A 15,940-nucleotide genomic window follows, 5' to 3' on the forward strand; every position below is an offset into this window, starting at 1 on the left:
AATGAGCATTAGTTGAACAGAACTGTTGGAATTACGAGATCATAGCCGTTACACACTTTTCTGTGGATGCACACTAACGCCCACAAGTTCCTTGGAAATAGCGCACTTCTTCGCAAACTCGTTATTCAAACTCTCAACATTCAACCGCCGGGAGCAGTATGAACCGTGGTGAGTTTTAATGTTAAATAAACAATATCACAGCGCCAATGTCTGGCTGGTGGCCGTAATGCTTTTATTTGAAACTGTAAAAATCAATTCCATCTCCTGTAAAAACAAATCTCATCATAGTGTGGACTTGAGCTGATGTGGCGCCTCCGTGTGAAAATAATAATGTGCAAAAAGCCCGAGGCTGTGAAAGCGTTTTTGATGCATGGTGACAGGGTGGGCTGCGTTGTTAGTGCCGGCAGACGCTGACAGCTTCTAAATGACTTGTATAACGTGATATGTGCTGAGAGAGGATGTGCAGGCGGATGGAGGCCCTGAGCGCAGATGTTGGGGGATATTTACAAGCCCTTTAGCAGGTCTGTTTTTCACTAAATCTTAGAGCAGTAGCATGAAACACAGACTCGTGCGGCGCCAGCTCCAGACGTGCTCTTACAAGTTGTTCTGCAGCCAGTTGATGTAGTTCCTGACTGTCCTCCTCCCTATTTCAAAGTCCATCGGCCAGGCTATGAGGTTAAAACATCCGTGGAAACCGTCCTCGTAGTGGTCGCTGGTAACGGAGACCCCCGCGTCCCGCAGGCGCCGAGCGTACATCAGCCCGTCGTCCCTCAACACGTCGTACTCGCCGGTCAGGATGTACGCGCGCGGGCATTTGGCCAACACCTCGGCCTCGGCCAAAAGCGGCGCGGCCCTCGTGTCCAGGAACCCCGGCACCTTCTTCAGAATGGCGTGAGATCCGTCCTCCACGACGACGGGCTTGTGGTTCTGCTTGAACTCCTGCGGGAGCAGGGCGGTCCAGTCCAGCCGCGACCTCAGCTCCGGCGTGATGGCCGAGTGTCGCAGAGCGCTGTGGTTGTTGGCCGTCACCTGCCACCTCAGGGAGGGGTCGGCGCTGAGGTACTGCAGCCAGAACAGCACCATGAGGGGCCGGGAGAGGATGGCCATGTGCTGGTTCTGCACGTAGGACGGGGTGTGGAAATCCAGAGCCTGCAGCACCGGGTAGACCAGAGCCTGGACACTGAATTTAACACTCATGCTGTCGTCCGTAGAAATCTGGGAAAAACACAAGACGGCCTTAAATCTCACATTATGGCTTTATATTTATGTCTTCACACGTACGAGCGGCGGCTTTCGCGAGCACCTCCTGAGCGACTGCAGCAGCCAGATTTCCCCCGGCGCTGTCTCCTGACACGGCCACGCGTTCAGGGTCGATGGCGTACTTCGCCAGGACCTCCGACGATAAGAAGTGCTTGGCAGCAGCGAGGCAGTCCAGGTAGGGCTCCGGAAACTGAACCTCCGGATACATACGATAACTATAAATATAAATATTCATCTGGTCAGAGTCTAAAAGAAGTTTGACATCAGATGCAGACACAAGAGTCAGAGGAGCCTACCTGGAACTGTTACAGACAAACTTGTGACCATGTTTGATGTAACCGCTGTTATCATGTAGCGCTGTCATACTGTTATTACTACTACCTCTCTTTTATTTATTTATTTATTTTATTTTATTTTTAATCGTTTATTTATTTATTCAAGTCTTTATTCTTGTTATTTCTTCTTACTACTACTATTACAATTATCGTTGTTGTTTTAATTCCTTTGCCTCCTTCTCTACCTCACCCCCCCCCCCCCCTCCCCCCCAATTTTTTTTCTTTTTTTTCTTTGCCCCATTCCCACAGTTCAATTACTTAAAACTAGTATCAATCCTTCAACACCACATCTAAATCAATAACGTGACCCGGTCGTGCATCGCTGCAACCTCATTCCACCTACATCCGCCCCATCTTTTTTTTTTTTTTTTTTTTTTCCCCCTCAAGTCCGCAGTCCCATACACCACGCACTTTATACCTCTACTCTGCACCTTATAACTGTGACACCAGCACTTTACATTAGACACTTGCACTTTACTTAATCTGCTGCTACGACTATAACTTATGAATACTGTGAAATGTGTTATGTGGTTGGTTGTATTATTGTTGTATAGGTTATATTATTGTACTATTGTATTGCATAACTGAACACTGTATTGCTCTTAACTTGCCTGTTTTTATATCCTAGTCGGGGGGGACTGCCAATGGGAATTAGCCAATAGGCTACAGTTGGGTGCATCTGCCTTTATTTTTAAACGCCTAATGATGTGCACTGTCCCTCCTCATCAAATAAATAAATTGAATTGAATTGAAAAGTTAACGGCTCTGAGTTACAAGAGGTGACATACTTACTCGACTGTGGCCACAACGGCGTTGAGCTCATCTGAGACCATGCGGGTGATGGTGTCGTATGTCCCCGTCTCTGAGAAAGGAGAGAAAGAGAGTCTGAAAGATCTAGTTTATACACAAAAACACACAAACACAGACTCATATTTTTTTTTGTTTTCCTTGGATTAAATGGCAAAACCAAAGATACTTTTAGTCTGTGGGTCTTGTAATGACACATTTATAATGACAATAGACAAATACAATTGGAAAAAGTTGGGACGATGCAGAAAAGAAAAAAAAAGAAAAGGCAGCGGTTCTTACATTTACTTTGACTTTCATGTCTTTGCAGAATGGAAGATGTTAATGTAATTTTTAAGAATATATCCTTTTCCCCACCACAAATTTCAAACTGAACTGAAATTCAGTGGATTTATGTTTTTTCAAAGAATGGTTTTAAAACCTTTTTATTTAGAGGATAAAAAAATGACCAACTGGAAACATGATTTTATCATATTAAACCTCCTTTCCACCGACGAAATGAGGGAAATGTCCAAAATTTCAGTGTTTAGATATGGTTTCCTGTTGCGTTTAAGACTGCCGCCTCGCCCGGGCTTCTACCTGACGCGTAACCACATACGATCAATGACTCATATAGTTTTTAAGTTGTGTATTTCTTCTTTTGAGGCTTTTTCTTAAAATTCTTTTTTTATTTCCATACTGGTGTCCTCCTTGGTCGACCTGGACGTTTCCCTTTCACAAGCTTCCCATTTTGTTTGAACTGTTTTGACAGAAACCAGCGATAACAACAAACTTTCAATGCGGGAGGAGTTTAATTATGCGTCTCATCCTTTCATCTGACAGCTCTTTTTTGTGTGTTTCCTGTTAATTATCCAGCTGCAGCAGCTCATCGGGGTCTTTTAACTGCAGACTTATGTGCATGTTTAGATCTGTGCAGGGGTTTGTTGTAGAATTGGAAACTATGGAGCGGATTTATTTTCCTTTTCTGGATCTGAAAAATGGGAGTAATTACATCAGATTTTTTTAAGACAGTTCAGTTGTTAAACAGAAGAGTTCATGTTAAATAAAACAAATAAAGACCATCCTGCGAGAGTGTTTTGTCATGGGTTTTAGGGCGCTGGTTGGTACTCACTGCCGCTGCCGAGGGCCCAGCCACCTCCGTGAAAGAACATCAGCCCTCTCCTCAGGTGACCCTCTCCTCCGGCCGGGGGCTCGTACACTCTCACCGGGACGCCAGCGAATGTGATGTCGCTAACCTTCACCCCTGGGATGACGCCCCCGTTAGAGCCCGTCTGCATTATCTTCTCAAAGTCCTCTATTGACTGTCTGACTGTGGGGATGTAATGATCGAGACCCAGCCAGCTCTTCACCATGGCCTGAAGACAGAGACGGGAGGGAGGTGAAACAAGACAGCAGCTCTATGACCTTGTCATTAAGTATCATCCATCCATTATCTATACCCGCTTTATCCTTTGCAGGGTCACAGGGGTCTGCTTGAGTCCATCCCAGCCAATTTCAGGCGAAAGGCAGGGGTTCACCCTGGACAGGTCGCCGGTCCATCGCAGGGCTCATGCAGTATCAGACTTATTTAAGTGTCCGCCCATCCTTTGGCAGGGAGTTGCCATCCAACTGGCTCACCTCTGTTCCCCTGCACTCCGTCTCACTGATGCTGTCTGAACATTTCAACCCCATGACCCTCTCCCACTTTCTCAACAGTCACGCTCAAATGCCAGATGAGACAGCCCCCTGGCACGGTGGGGGCTCGGATCAGATCCAGACTGTTTCCTCATGAATATCACCCCTGAACTGCAAGTTTTGTTGAATGTAATACTAATCATTAAGTTTGCACTGCAGCATTCAGCTTTGGATCTGTTGACACCACTGACACCTTTGGTAAATTGGGAGACCAGTTGCTGTAGCTCTGACATTCATGTTCGATATGTGGGTGACCTGTCAGAGCTGCAGGCAAACCAGTTAAAGGAGCAATGTGACACCAAGCCTAAATAATGTTGCTCACTACTGCCACACATGGCAGAAAGTGGTATTACAAGACTTGACCAGTTATTTAGTATGCAAACTCAGTCAGGATTTTTGTGACGTGACTGCACATATTTCTTCTCAATCTCCTGCTGTTTCTGAGATATTTTAACCTAGACTCTTACACATTTACAACTCTTTTACTAGCCATGCAGAACGAGGCTTGCTAATGAAAATGAAATCATCCGATTGCCAGTATGTGCCCTTCCAATAAATGTGCCTTCAGCGATGGGTATGTGAGCTCCACTGGTCCTCCGTAGTATGACAGGTGCTGTTTGCTGATGACAAGCTGGCTGGTTTCACCGGCTTCTCTCCTCTCTTTACCACCACAGACAAAGAATATAAAACTTTTATCCTGAAGATCACAGGACAGTTTTTCAATTCACATCTGTCCATTTTAAAAGGACCTCGGGCCCAGGGGAGAAGATGTTTTTTTTTGTGTCTGGTTTTAAAATGGTTGTCAGCTAATAGGCAGAAGGTCAAAAAATGTGTTTTTCAATTTTCTCCTTTTGTGCAACTGAATTTCTTCAGACTCTGAATCAGTTGGTGGCGCCATGCACCAAAGATGATGAAACCCCCCCGGGTGATTTGTGGTTTTACATCGACTTGTGAAATGTCCCGCTTCCTTTTTTTTTCTAAATAAAAAAAAAACAAAAAACCCAACAACTTCTGTTTCAATATTTAGCATCACATATTTTCACTCAAATTTAGTCTTTGAAGCAACTTTATCTTATCACCAATATATTTATTAAAAATAACTGCAACATTCGGAACAAGCCACATGTTAACCTTTGCCGCTGTGACGATCAACACAATACTCTGCAAATGTGGGGCAAAGGTGACGTGGAGGTTGTTTTTATAGTACCCCCCCAGGATTAGTCGGTAATAAACCATAACAAATTGCTGAGACATTTCAGGATCACACCGCTGCTACCCGGATTGTTTGGCAAGGATTTCTGAACTTCATCTTAATTTAAATCATACACTCCCTGTGCATACTTTATGATAAAGCCACAGGAGAAAAACTAATTTTTTCTGTGCAATGAGAACTATTGTGGACAAGACAGGAGTTTTTCATAAAACTGCACATTAAAAAGGAACGTTGGAACAGACCCTAACCTTTTTTCTCCATGTGCATGCCATGAAATCTGCTCTAAAAAAAGACTGCATGGCATATAGACATTGCAACATCTTTATTATGCAACTGAAATACAAGTGAGACTTACTTTTAAGCTACACTCAAAGTCCAAATGTGTGCCTGTGTTTCTAGTTAATGCCAGTTTTTAGGCTTCACACAGAGGCTCTTACCTATTCAAAATGCAGCTTGTGCATAAAACCTCAAGTACAGATTATTTTTAATCTTTTGCACAATAAAAAAAATCATCAAATACAAATCCAATATTTAGTGTACAGGATTGTCTCAGAAAAATTAGACTATTGTGATAAAGTTATTTATTTTCTGTAATGCAATTAAAAAAAAAAAAAAAAATGTCATACATTCTGGATTCATTACAAATCAACTGAAATATTGCAAGCCTTTTATTATTAATTATATTAAGATTAAGATTCCCAGAATATTCAAATTTTTTGAGATAGGATATTAGAGTTTTCTTGAACTGTAAGTCATGATCAGCAATATTAAAATAATAAAAGGCTTGCAATATTTCAGTTGATTTGTAATAAATCCAGAATGTATGACATTTTTGTTTTTGTAATTGCATTACAGAAAATCACAATATTATAATTTTCTGAGACAGTCCTGTAGATGATAGTTCTCCGTTTCTGTCCGGTGCTACCCTGCAGCACCTGCTCTCTTACCAGATGCATGGCAGACCTGAAGGCGGCGTCCACCATCATCAGCTTCCAGGGCTCCTGGATGGCGGCGGGCAGCGGCGTGTAAACGTAGTAGGAGACCGCTGCGGCCAACACCACCGTCACGACGAGCGGCTTCAGCCTCATCTCGGATCTGTCAGCCTCCCGGAGAGCTGGGACGGGGATGGCAGCGGCCCAGGCGGTGTTTATGTGCTGGTGTGAGGAGGGGCCGGGCTGGCCGCTCCGCAGGCTGGAGCAGCGACGTCACCAGGGAGGTCTGGCTGGGAAAACCCTCAGTGACGTCACGCTCAGGTCTTCTGAAGAGCGGCGTGTTTCTCTTGGGGGCGGGGCCTGTTCGAGGTGGGCGGGGCCAGCCCCGGCTGAAACACGCCCACTTAATCAATCATCTTTATTATTGGGGTTGAGGAGCTGCGGAGTCACATGCAGTGGAATATTTCATATCAATGATAGTTTTAGTGACGAAATAAGAAGTGACTGCTACGTTAAAAGGGGACCTATTATGAAAAACACGTTTTCTCTTGCTTTAACATATATAAAGTGGTCTCTACGATTTTCAGCCATTGCTGAAAATCGAAACAGAACAGAAAAAAACAGAAACGCTGCAAATAAAAAGAAACGCCGCTGCAAAAAAAAATAAATGCTTTGCAAATAAAATAAAAGCTTTGCAAATAAAAGAAACGCTTTTGTATCGTGTCATTCAGGCAGCCAATCAGCACAGTGCCTCATTATCATAGCCCCGCCCACTCAGAATCCTGCATAGATAATGAGGTTAGAGAATGGGAAGATAAAGACATGGCTCAGAGGCTAAATTTCTAATTTATTTAGCAAAATCAATCAAAAGCTTGTTTTTAAGACATTCAAGGCCTGTTTAAAATAGGTATTAGATGCCATTATAGGTCCCCTTTAAGTTGACCCTGTTTTAGTAGCTACAGACTGCTAAACAAGATAGTGACTGGTGAGGAAGTGAGGATCGCTAGGTATTGGTTAAGCAGACTGCCAATCAAAAGTCCACGCCCCCTTTATTTTAAGTTTTCCCTGATGGGCTACCAAAAAATTCACTCGCTGAACAGTTGTCATGAAAGTGAAAGATTTAGAACCCGGATGTAAATATGTCTGTTTCTGCTAAAAAGTTTAACCTTTTATTTGAACTCAGGAGTCATTGGAAATGGGCACGGTTGCCAGTATAGTTGCCAATTAAGGAACTACAACTTTTATTATTTAAAAAAGGATACAGATAAAATGAGATTCCACGGATTCTTCTATTATTACAACATTGGGGTTTATTTTAGATCAGTGGTGTTCCACCCTGGTCCTCGAGATCTACTGTCCTGCACATGTTAGATGTTTCCCCGCATCAACACACCTGATCCTAATCAATGATCATTATGTCCGTGCCACCAAGTTCAGCACAAGCCTGGTAATGACACAGTAATCTGAGTCAGGCTGTGCTGAGGCAGGGAAAGATCTAAAACATGCAGGACCGTGGCTGGCGAGGACCTAGTATGAAGACCACTGCTGTAGATAGTTCCTGATGTAAAACCACAAGACCACTGCTCAAACTTGGATCACATTATCTCCTAGACAATAATGACTATATAAAACATATTTATTTATTTGTGGAACCTTTATTTTATTTTTGAAATCATGAAAAAGGCCATATTTACAGTCTTCAACCACTGTTTCACTGTGTTGAGTGCTTGTGTCTAAAGTGCAGTACATATTCTTTTCTTATTGGGTAGTATTGATTTAATACAACAGGGATGCGTGTTTTAACTTGTACAATTTTAAAACATTTAAACGCTGTGTACTACATATATGTATGAATAAGGCTTTGTAAATAAAGTTTAAAGTTTCATAAAGTTTCATAAATCCATGATTGTATTTTATAAAATCTTTATTATCTAAGGGTAAAGTAATCCAGGTTTTGTGCAGTCTTTAAAAAAAAAAATCATTTACTGTAATTTATTTCAATTAATGTGGTCGACTTGACAGAAATGCAAGAAAATTTACATTTTTGGTAATTTAGAAAATAATTTAAAGGTTTTGTAGACAAGAAACAGTTTGATACAGTCTTTTCTAATTAAGAGATACAATAATCCATGTTTGAGCACTCTAGGCATTGTGACCTTTGAACTGTGCCTGTTCTTATGTGGTCTAACTGGCAAATGAAGCAGTGGGAAGGCTTTGATTTGCATTTTCATGCATAGAATAAGGGCTCTACAAATACATATTTATATTCTATACAGCCTTTAATGTCTAAGAGATGAAGTAATTCATATTTAAAAAGTCTAAATATTGTGGATTTTGATGAAAACCTGGTTTTAGGTTGTGCAACTGCAGGAAAGTGATTTTTTTTTTTTTTGTATTTTACAAATAAAATGCTTCCGAAAAGTTTTAAAATGTAAGACTAATACTGGAGTGGATAACCGAGGCTGAACAATATAAACCACAATACTTTGCAAACAACGAATGTTTCTAACGTAGATAACCTTTTTTCAAGACTTCAGTATATATTTCAGCTCAACCCCCCACTTCCCTGTCTGTTTTTAATCGAGGCTTTTATTTTGAAGGGAAGTGTATCTGGGAATTGTAGTGTCTTTGTGAAACCTTCACGCAGCTGCAGAGCTGTAATACACATTCATGACCACCGAGAGGCCCCATAGAGCTGCAAACTGACGACCCTACGGAAAATCCAGTAAAGTTCCCCCAGTGATTTCAGTTTGACGTTTAACTCCCACTGTGGGAGGGGACAGTCTTACAAGGAAATGTCACAAAGACGGTTAAATGCTCTATAAAGTCATAACTTATTCATGTGGAAGATGTCACATTATTTACAGGAAAGTAAATTATTGATATGCTTATAAAGCTATTATTATACCATAAAAACCTATTGTGTGAGGGACAATAACATGAAATAGTGCTATTTTTAAATAAAAAAAAGAATATGTATCAAATACTATTTATATATAATATCTGCCCTATAAATCCAAATGTACAGATATTAGATATAAATTTTTCTAAGACTTCTGCAACACCCACATAAATGAAAGGTCCAATAAACATTTTAAAAAATAAAGAAAACTACATGTGTCAGAATAAGGGGAAGTGTTATTTTGGGAAACTGGAGTCATGATTCTTTACATTTGGTTAAAACAGGAACACTTTTCTGTCTCATTACTCAGACTTTTTCAGTTGGTTCTCACTAGAAGGCATTAGAAATGCAAGCTGCTGGCAAGACATCAGCAATTATACGCTATCGATCCGCCTAATGTTCCAGTTTACTTTTCAGACTTTCCAGCTGCTTTTAGACCAGTTATTTGTGTCTTTGGGCAAAGTGCCTAACAAAGATTTTGCTGCTTGTTTGACTTCTAAGCAACAAAAGCAGTGCTCTTACACAGCCGGCGTGAGGTCTTAGAGAATCGATACCACGGAGGTCCAGAGCCAGAATTCAACTGGTGAATTGCTGTGGCTACATCAGAGTACTGCAACCCCACTAAGGCCACCTTGACACCTTGGATCGGAGCCCCAGAAAGGCTCGGATCAGCACAGAACAGTAAAGTAATAGCAGAGCCGACAGTGCGGACGCTGTAAAGAACCTCCGTGTCACCTGTCCTGCTCTCTCCGTCAGTGTGCTATTAATTTCCCTGATTCATCCGACTGCACGACTTTTAAATGGCCACACTCTGTCCCCGGTGGCCTAGTGTGCGAATGCAGACAAGCGTTAGACTCGAGAAGGGTTTGACCCCTGAGCTGAGCTGGTTTTCCAAAACACAGCAGCCGGACCGACAGAGCGTGTCCAGATAAGCCTCTGGGAAAACCGGAGAGGAGGTCCGGACAGAGACGATGTGGAAAAGTGGCTCTAGGAGTTTACACAGATACTTATGGAGGCATCTGCATTGGCTCTCGGCTTCCTGGGAAAACTATAATTAACACTTTCATCTGTTGACTTTGCTGATTTAAACATTTTTGTTGTTGTTGCATAATTGCTGGGATTTTGGTGAATAACTTTGTGTCTCCCTGAGATCATGCATCATCGGCAAAAAATAGGAAAACAACAAACATTAGGCGCTAAGAACATTTTGCAGTGCTCTTGAAATCTTAAATCTGACACGGGAGCGGACTGCACTCAAAACACCACAGATGCCACACTTAATCATTTTCCATGAGTCGCTGTGAATGAGAGTGTCAGCACCAGGCTTAAATTATAAATATGATATATAATCTTACGTGAAAGTGTGTACGTGTGTCTGTGTGTGCGTGTGTGTGTTCATGTGTGGCAAAAAAGAAAAAGTGTGCATTAAAATTCCTTCGTCCTGCACCCTCCCTCCCCGGTGTGCGTTGGCCTGGCGTCTCCCTGCAGTCTGTGGTATGGAGGGCAGAGACGGGGCCCCTCGCCTGTGTCGCGGACTGGAATTACACTTATGGACATTTAACGTGACTAAACACATGAGGCTGAAATGGATGTTTTCCATTTCAGGCCGTCCCGTCGGGTCGCTCAGCCACCGTCCTCAAACTCTTGCAGTATAGCCAACCCTGCATCAGGTGTTCTGATTTTAAAAGCATACATTAACATTTTGTGAACTGGATTATTTGCCACCAGCCCCAGAGTTTGACAGGAGGGGGAATACCGCTCTCTTCTGCGGCATCCAAACACCCGTCTGGAAAAGGAAGTGGATTGATCCACCTTGTTCCAGCATCAAAATAAGCTGTTCTTACTTACATTTTATTACTTGTGAATTCACTTTATGTGTATCTCAAATATGTGAAATGAGATCATTTTCAAGCAGATACATACAACGACCCGAGTTTAGTGATTGCATGCAACCCCTCCAGAATCCTGTCGTTAATTCAACGTTTGAGTATCCCGATACATCAGACCCACATCTAGACAGATTTCTGGTCTGAAAAGGATCCGTAGTGGCTCCAGATCCCGTCAGTGGTTCCTCATTAAACTGCATTTGGATGGAGTTGATTAGCACTGCAGACAGAGCAACGGACAAAGTGACGTATTCAGAGCAACGGAAGCGAGTCAACGGGAGACTGAGTTGTTGATGGAACAAGATAGAGAGAGAGACGCAATCGGTTGTTGCGAGCAGAATTTGAGAATAACTAGTGTGATTAAAAACATAATACATACATAATCATGTTAAGATTACCGCTTTAATGATTTACTTTATCGTAAGAGCAAGTTTACCAGATGCCTCTTACCATTTGTAAATGAGATGGGCCTCATCCACCAACGTCTCACCATTTCGCCTGCAGAAGCCAGGATTAGGGGGGGGGGCTAATATCAGCTGGCATTGGACGCTTTGAATCTCACTCACTCACTCACTCACTCACTTGCAGTCCCATACGTTAGCTGCCAGTGGAACTGACTGGTGAATCAAAGTTTTGCAGTAATGTGTCAGTAAAACAGCAAATACATCTACTGTACGTTGCACAGGAAGGATCTGAGTGCCATCTTTTGTTCGACTTTCAAAGAAAAGGTCGGTCTTTAGTTTGGAGTTACTGGGGAGTTCTTTTAGTCATTTAGGCTAGATATGGATTTGTTGGATACAGGATGGTATACACACCCTTGTCAAACGCTTGGATTGACGGCATATCTGCTAAATCGCCAAACCTATCCATTTAAAGGTCTTACAAATAAAAGAAAACTGGATCAAACTAGAATGTGTGCAGCAAGCAGAAATCAGAAAACACAAACCAAATGATATATGTCACTCCTGGGAAGATAATTAGCATGACCTTGATGTGGTTGATGCAGATGTGAAATCAGGAATGTGTTCGAATGTCTCAGGAGACGAAATCCGTCTACGGTGCTGATGCAGATGTACAAATACAACCGCAAATGGGGGAATGGTTCCAGCATTTATCATCTGTCTTATCACTTCAGTGCTTCCCAACCGCTGATCTTCCACAAGCTGTGATATTAGAGCTTTTTAATTCCACTAATGTCCAACAGAGTCTGTTTCCCTGGATGGTCTCTCAGGAGCTGTGGAGCTGTACCCCAGGTCCAGATGAATAATACAACAAAAGGAGACAGAATTTTTCGGATCTGCTTGGGTTTTGATGCCGTGCTGAATAACTGCAATGCTGACATAAGTGAAACCTGCCTTCCCTGCTCTGGCAAATGAAATCATCTCTGGAAAAGATGTTGTTTTCAGTAGAAAAACACGTGTTTCTGGTACAGGATGTTTCCTATTTTGATCATTCTTAAATGTCTTCACTTAAAACCAGCCACACAGATATCTAGCCACAGAGATGGGAGGATGTGAAAGATGTCAAATATTAGAGTTGCAATTTGCTGCATGGGAAGAAACCACCAGTCATCACACTCACCGACAGGAAATGAGTATTCTGATAAATAGAGACGCTGTTCTCTCCTCTCAAGAAGCACCATTGGGAGGATTATAACAAGTCAACGGGACAAATCCTCATTTATAACCTGGTGGTAACTAGTTCAACACGAAACCACTGTTTTTCAATAGGAACCCCTGAATAAATCTTTACTTCCTTCACTTGACCTCAGAAAGTAACACAATCGGTGACAAAGGAAGCACAAATTTCAAACTACTGTGACAATAATCCACAAACACATTACATAAAGATGCGGTTGCCAAAACAAACCCACACACATTCACAGTGCTTGTCACAGGGATGTCGTGTTAAAACGGAGGACAGTTGGTTATTTCTGAAACGACAAACAACAACCTGTTATTCTGTCGAATGCAAAGCAAACTGTCACGATCGAGGCTCTGGGGCTCAATGGGCGGCTGTTTGCTCTGCCGCTGGCCAAATACAGTTATCAATTTCGAAATGTGATAACATCATTTACCACGAAGGAGCGTGTGACTTGATTTAGTTTGCAGCTTTACGGATGATTAGCAGATCTTTCTGCTAAATGTCTGCGTGCAGAAGTTTACCTAAACTTTCCTTGACCCGTGTCAGAGAGGAAGTAAGGGCGTAGAGAAAAACTGATAGTAAAATACATTTTACAGACTGAATATACACATTTTTGTCATCCTTGAGTGTAAACGCCAGAAATCTGATTGTTTATTAACTCTACTAGGGCTGTTCGATTTTGCCCAAAAATAAAATCTCGATTTTTTTCTCTCAAAATCCGATTTTCGATTACGATTATTTTGTGAATTGACAAAAGGCAAAGAAATGATTTCAAATATGCAGTTTTTTTATTGAACATTTGCCCCATTGGGCTTTAAGTGCAAACTTTGCTCTTATTAAACCAAAAATGAATGAATAAAGTGCAAAACTCTGCAAATCAGCACTTGCAAACATACAGTAAGTTATATTTCCAATTAAATAAAACAAGACATTTTCTAATTAAACTAAACTGGGTCTTTGCATGCTAAATAATAATGCAACCCATGAAGGAGGTAGAGGTGTGTAATGTCAGTCATTACATTTGCTATTCACATTTGCAAGTTTTTTGCAAGGAACACGAGCCGGTCTACCGCATCTGGCTTGAGGGATGCCCGGTGGCATGTTACAACACCCCCTCCTACACTAAAGAGCCTCTCCCATGGGGCACTTGTCGCAGGTATTGAGAGGTATTTCCATCAATCATTAATATGGTATCAATCATTAATATGTGTGCAGACAAGGTAAAAAAAAAAAAAGTGAAAAATCGATTTTACGAGTTTCACGTTTTAACCTTGTTCTAATTACATAATCGCGATTACGATTTAAAATCGATTAATCGAACAGCCCTAAACTCTACACAGAAAAAAAAGTCTTATTCTTTGCTTAGTCATAGTGCATGAGCCAGTGGACGGTAACGTGAGGTTTCCCAAAATCTCCCGTCCTGGATTAGACGTCTACACAAAATAGCCAGGGGCAAAGACGAGCTCTGACTAACAATGACGTCAGATTCTGAATTAAAACCATTTACTGTAAATGTGATCTGGTTCCCGCTGCTCTTAGGTGCGATGAGGACACAGTTTCTGCTTATTTTCCCCAGTTTTCTGTCAAACTCCTTCCCCCTTTTTTCCAGCTAAATCTTTCCACCGTCTCAAAGCCAGTCCTGTCTTTTTTTCTCCTTCTCAGTGGCCTCCCCGAGGACACTTGAAGGAGCTGCTGGCTGTGGCCCGCTGTGGCCAGACACAGATGGTACATGGGCTTGTGCAACTCCACAGGTTGGGAAGAAGAAAAAAAAAGCCTCAAACTGGCAGCTGGCCTGGGCAGAGAGGAGTGAAAGGTCATGTGTCACACTGGAGTGGGCAGCGGCGAGCCTCAGCCCCGGGCCTTTAACCTCCACGAGGACAGTCCCGCTCTGTTGAGGAGAGATGCAGCCGTGCACGACCGCCGACGGCTCTTTGATGGACCCAAACAGAAATAACCACATTTGAGGCTAAACGTCAGAGCACACATGCAGCATCTGTGATTAAAACGCATGTTAGAAAACACGCAGATGAGCGCACAGGCCCCCCCACCACTGGTCTAAATGTGATCCTGATGTGATCCCCCCCCCACCGACACACTCCCTGCCCCGCGTCCCTTTGAGCCAGGACTGAGGCTGTTAAATGCGGTTTTTGCACTCCTCCCCTCGTCCTCAGCTGCCGCAGAGCGACGTTGACAAGAGTCAGCTGCTGCGGCGGTGAGAGGGTGAGAGTGATGCAGCCGGAAGCAGCCAGAGGAGATGCACAGATTAGCAGCCGTGTGGCGGGGAGGGGGTCACCTCCAGAATGCACATCCACTTACGGATTACAAGAGCGCTAACCTTTTTATCAGCCCTTCAATCTGTGCTCGGTGCCTGGGGGGACTTCATTTAGCACATTAACATGCGGGGATGAGAATATTTGGCGGCGGGCGGCGCTGCCGAGGAAGACCTTGACATGTTGAGAGGATGCAGATTGTCTGCACACGAGCTGAAGAGCTCTGGAGGAGAGGAAGAGGATGTCTCGTTGTGGAGAAGGGATCCCGCTTAGGCAGCTGGTATCAAGTAGTGCTGTTATAAAACTTTTTAAGCTTTTCCCTGTGGGGTAACCCCCCCCCAAAAAAAAACAACCTTCAAACTCACAAGGACACAGAAATTAAGTATTTGACAAACTGGCTGATACTTCACATACGCTGGCAAGCAGACTCTCCTTGTTAAAAATGCACATGCTGTCAAGGGTTTTATTAACTTTGGTGTGGTAATAAGCCCGTCTCTGCCTGCCAGATTTAGGCCTGAATAGCTGAGCTGTTGTGTGTGTGTGTGTGTGTGTGTGTGTATGTGTGTGACTCTATTGTCCTTGCTTCTATATGTGATGCTGCATTTTTGGCATCCGTTGCTTTCAACAGCAGCTCAGATCCAGGTGCCCGATGTGTAAGGCAAGACCTCCTCATGCACAGCACGTATACGCACGTGCAATTCATCCCCGCTGGTGTGCGAGGTGCCGAGTGACACACCCTGTCCCATTTTGTCAGGATGTGTCAGCACCCTCACGGCCTTTTTTCTTTCATCCCCCCACCGTCTCTTGTTCAGCTCCGCGCCGCTCCTCTCCTGAAGACGGCCAAGTCCTTTTAATGAATTTTTGCCAGGATATTTTTCCTTTCATTAGGCCGAGGCCACCGCTCTTTTCCTCAGATTGCCCTCTCGGAGGCTTAACAAGGCTCAGAGTGTCTTTTTGTGAATCAAAGTCAGCCTCCAACTGCTAATTGGTCTCAAGCAGCAATTCTCACATTTATAT

General features: G+C 42.9%; 1 protein-coding gene across 1 annotated transcript; it reads right to left on the bottom strand.

Annotated features, from left to right (window-relative positions):
* Window positions 1-203: 203 nt before the first annotated feature.
* Window positions 204-6,467, bottom strand: nceh1a (neutral cholesterol ester hydrolase 1a). Its single transcript, XM_061744396.1, has 5 exons — window positions 6,237-6,467; window positions 3,514-3,757; window positions 2,388-2,457; window positions 1,304-1,475; window positions 204-1,215 (listed from the first exon to the last, which is right to left on the bottom strand). Exons 1-5 carry the CDS (start codon window positions 6,375-6,377, stop codon window positions 595-597), a joined length of 1,248 nt encoding a protein of 415 aa, XP_061600380.1. The 5' UTR covers window positions 6,378-6,467; the 3' UTR covers window positions 204-594.
* Window positions 6,468-15,940: the final 9,473 nt, after the last annotated feature.

This window comes from Cololabis saira, chromosome 16 (assembly GCF_033807715.1).
Source record: "Cololabis saira isolate AMF1-May2022 chromosome 16, fColSai1.1, whole genome shotgun sequence".
Taxonomy (NCBI): domain Eukaryota; kingdom Metazoa; phylum Chordata; class Actinopteri; order Beloniformes; family Belonidae; genus Cololabis; species Cololabis saira.

Coding starts and splice junctions, on each gene's coding strand:
- nceh1a (XM_061744396.1), bottom strand. CDS start 6,377: ATGAGGCTGAAGCCGCTCGTCGTGACGGTGGTGTTGGCCGCAGCGGTC. Junction 3,758..6,236: donor TCAGGTCTGCCATGCATCTG/GTAAGAGAGCAG, acceptor CTCTGTCTTCAG/GCCATGGTGAAGAGCTGGCT. Junction 1,476..2,387: donor GCCGTTGTGGCCACAGTCGA/GTAAGTATGTCA, acceptor TTATATTTATAG/TTATCGTATGTATCCGGAGG.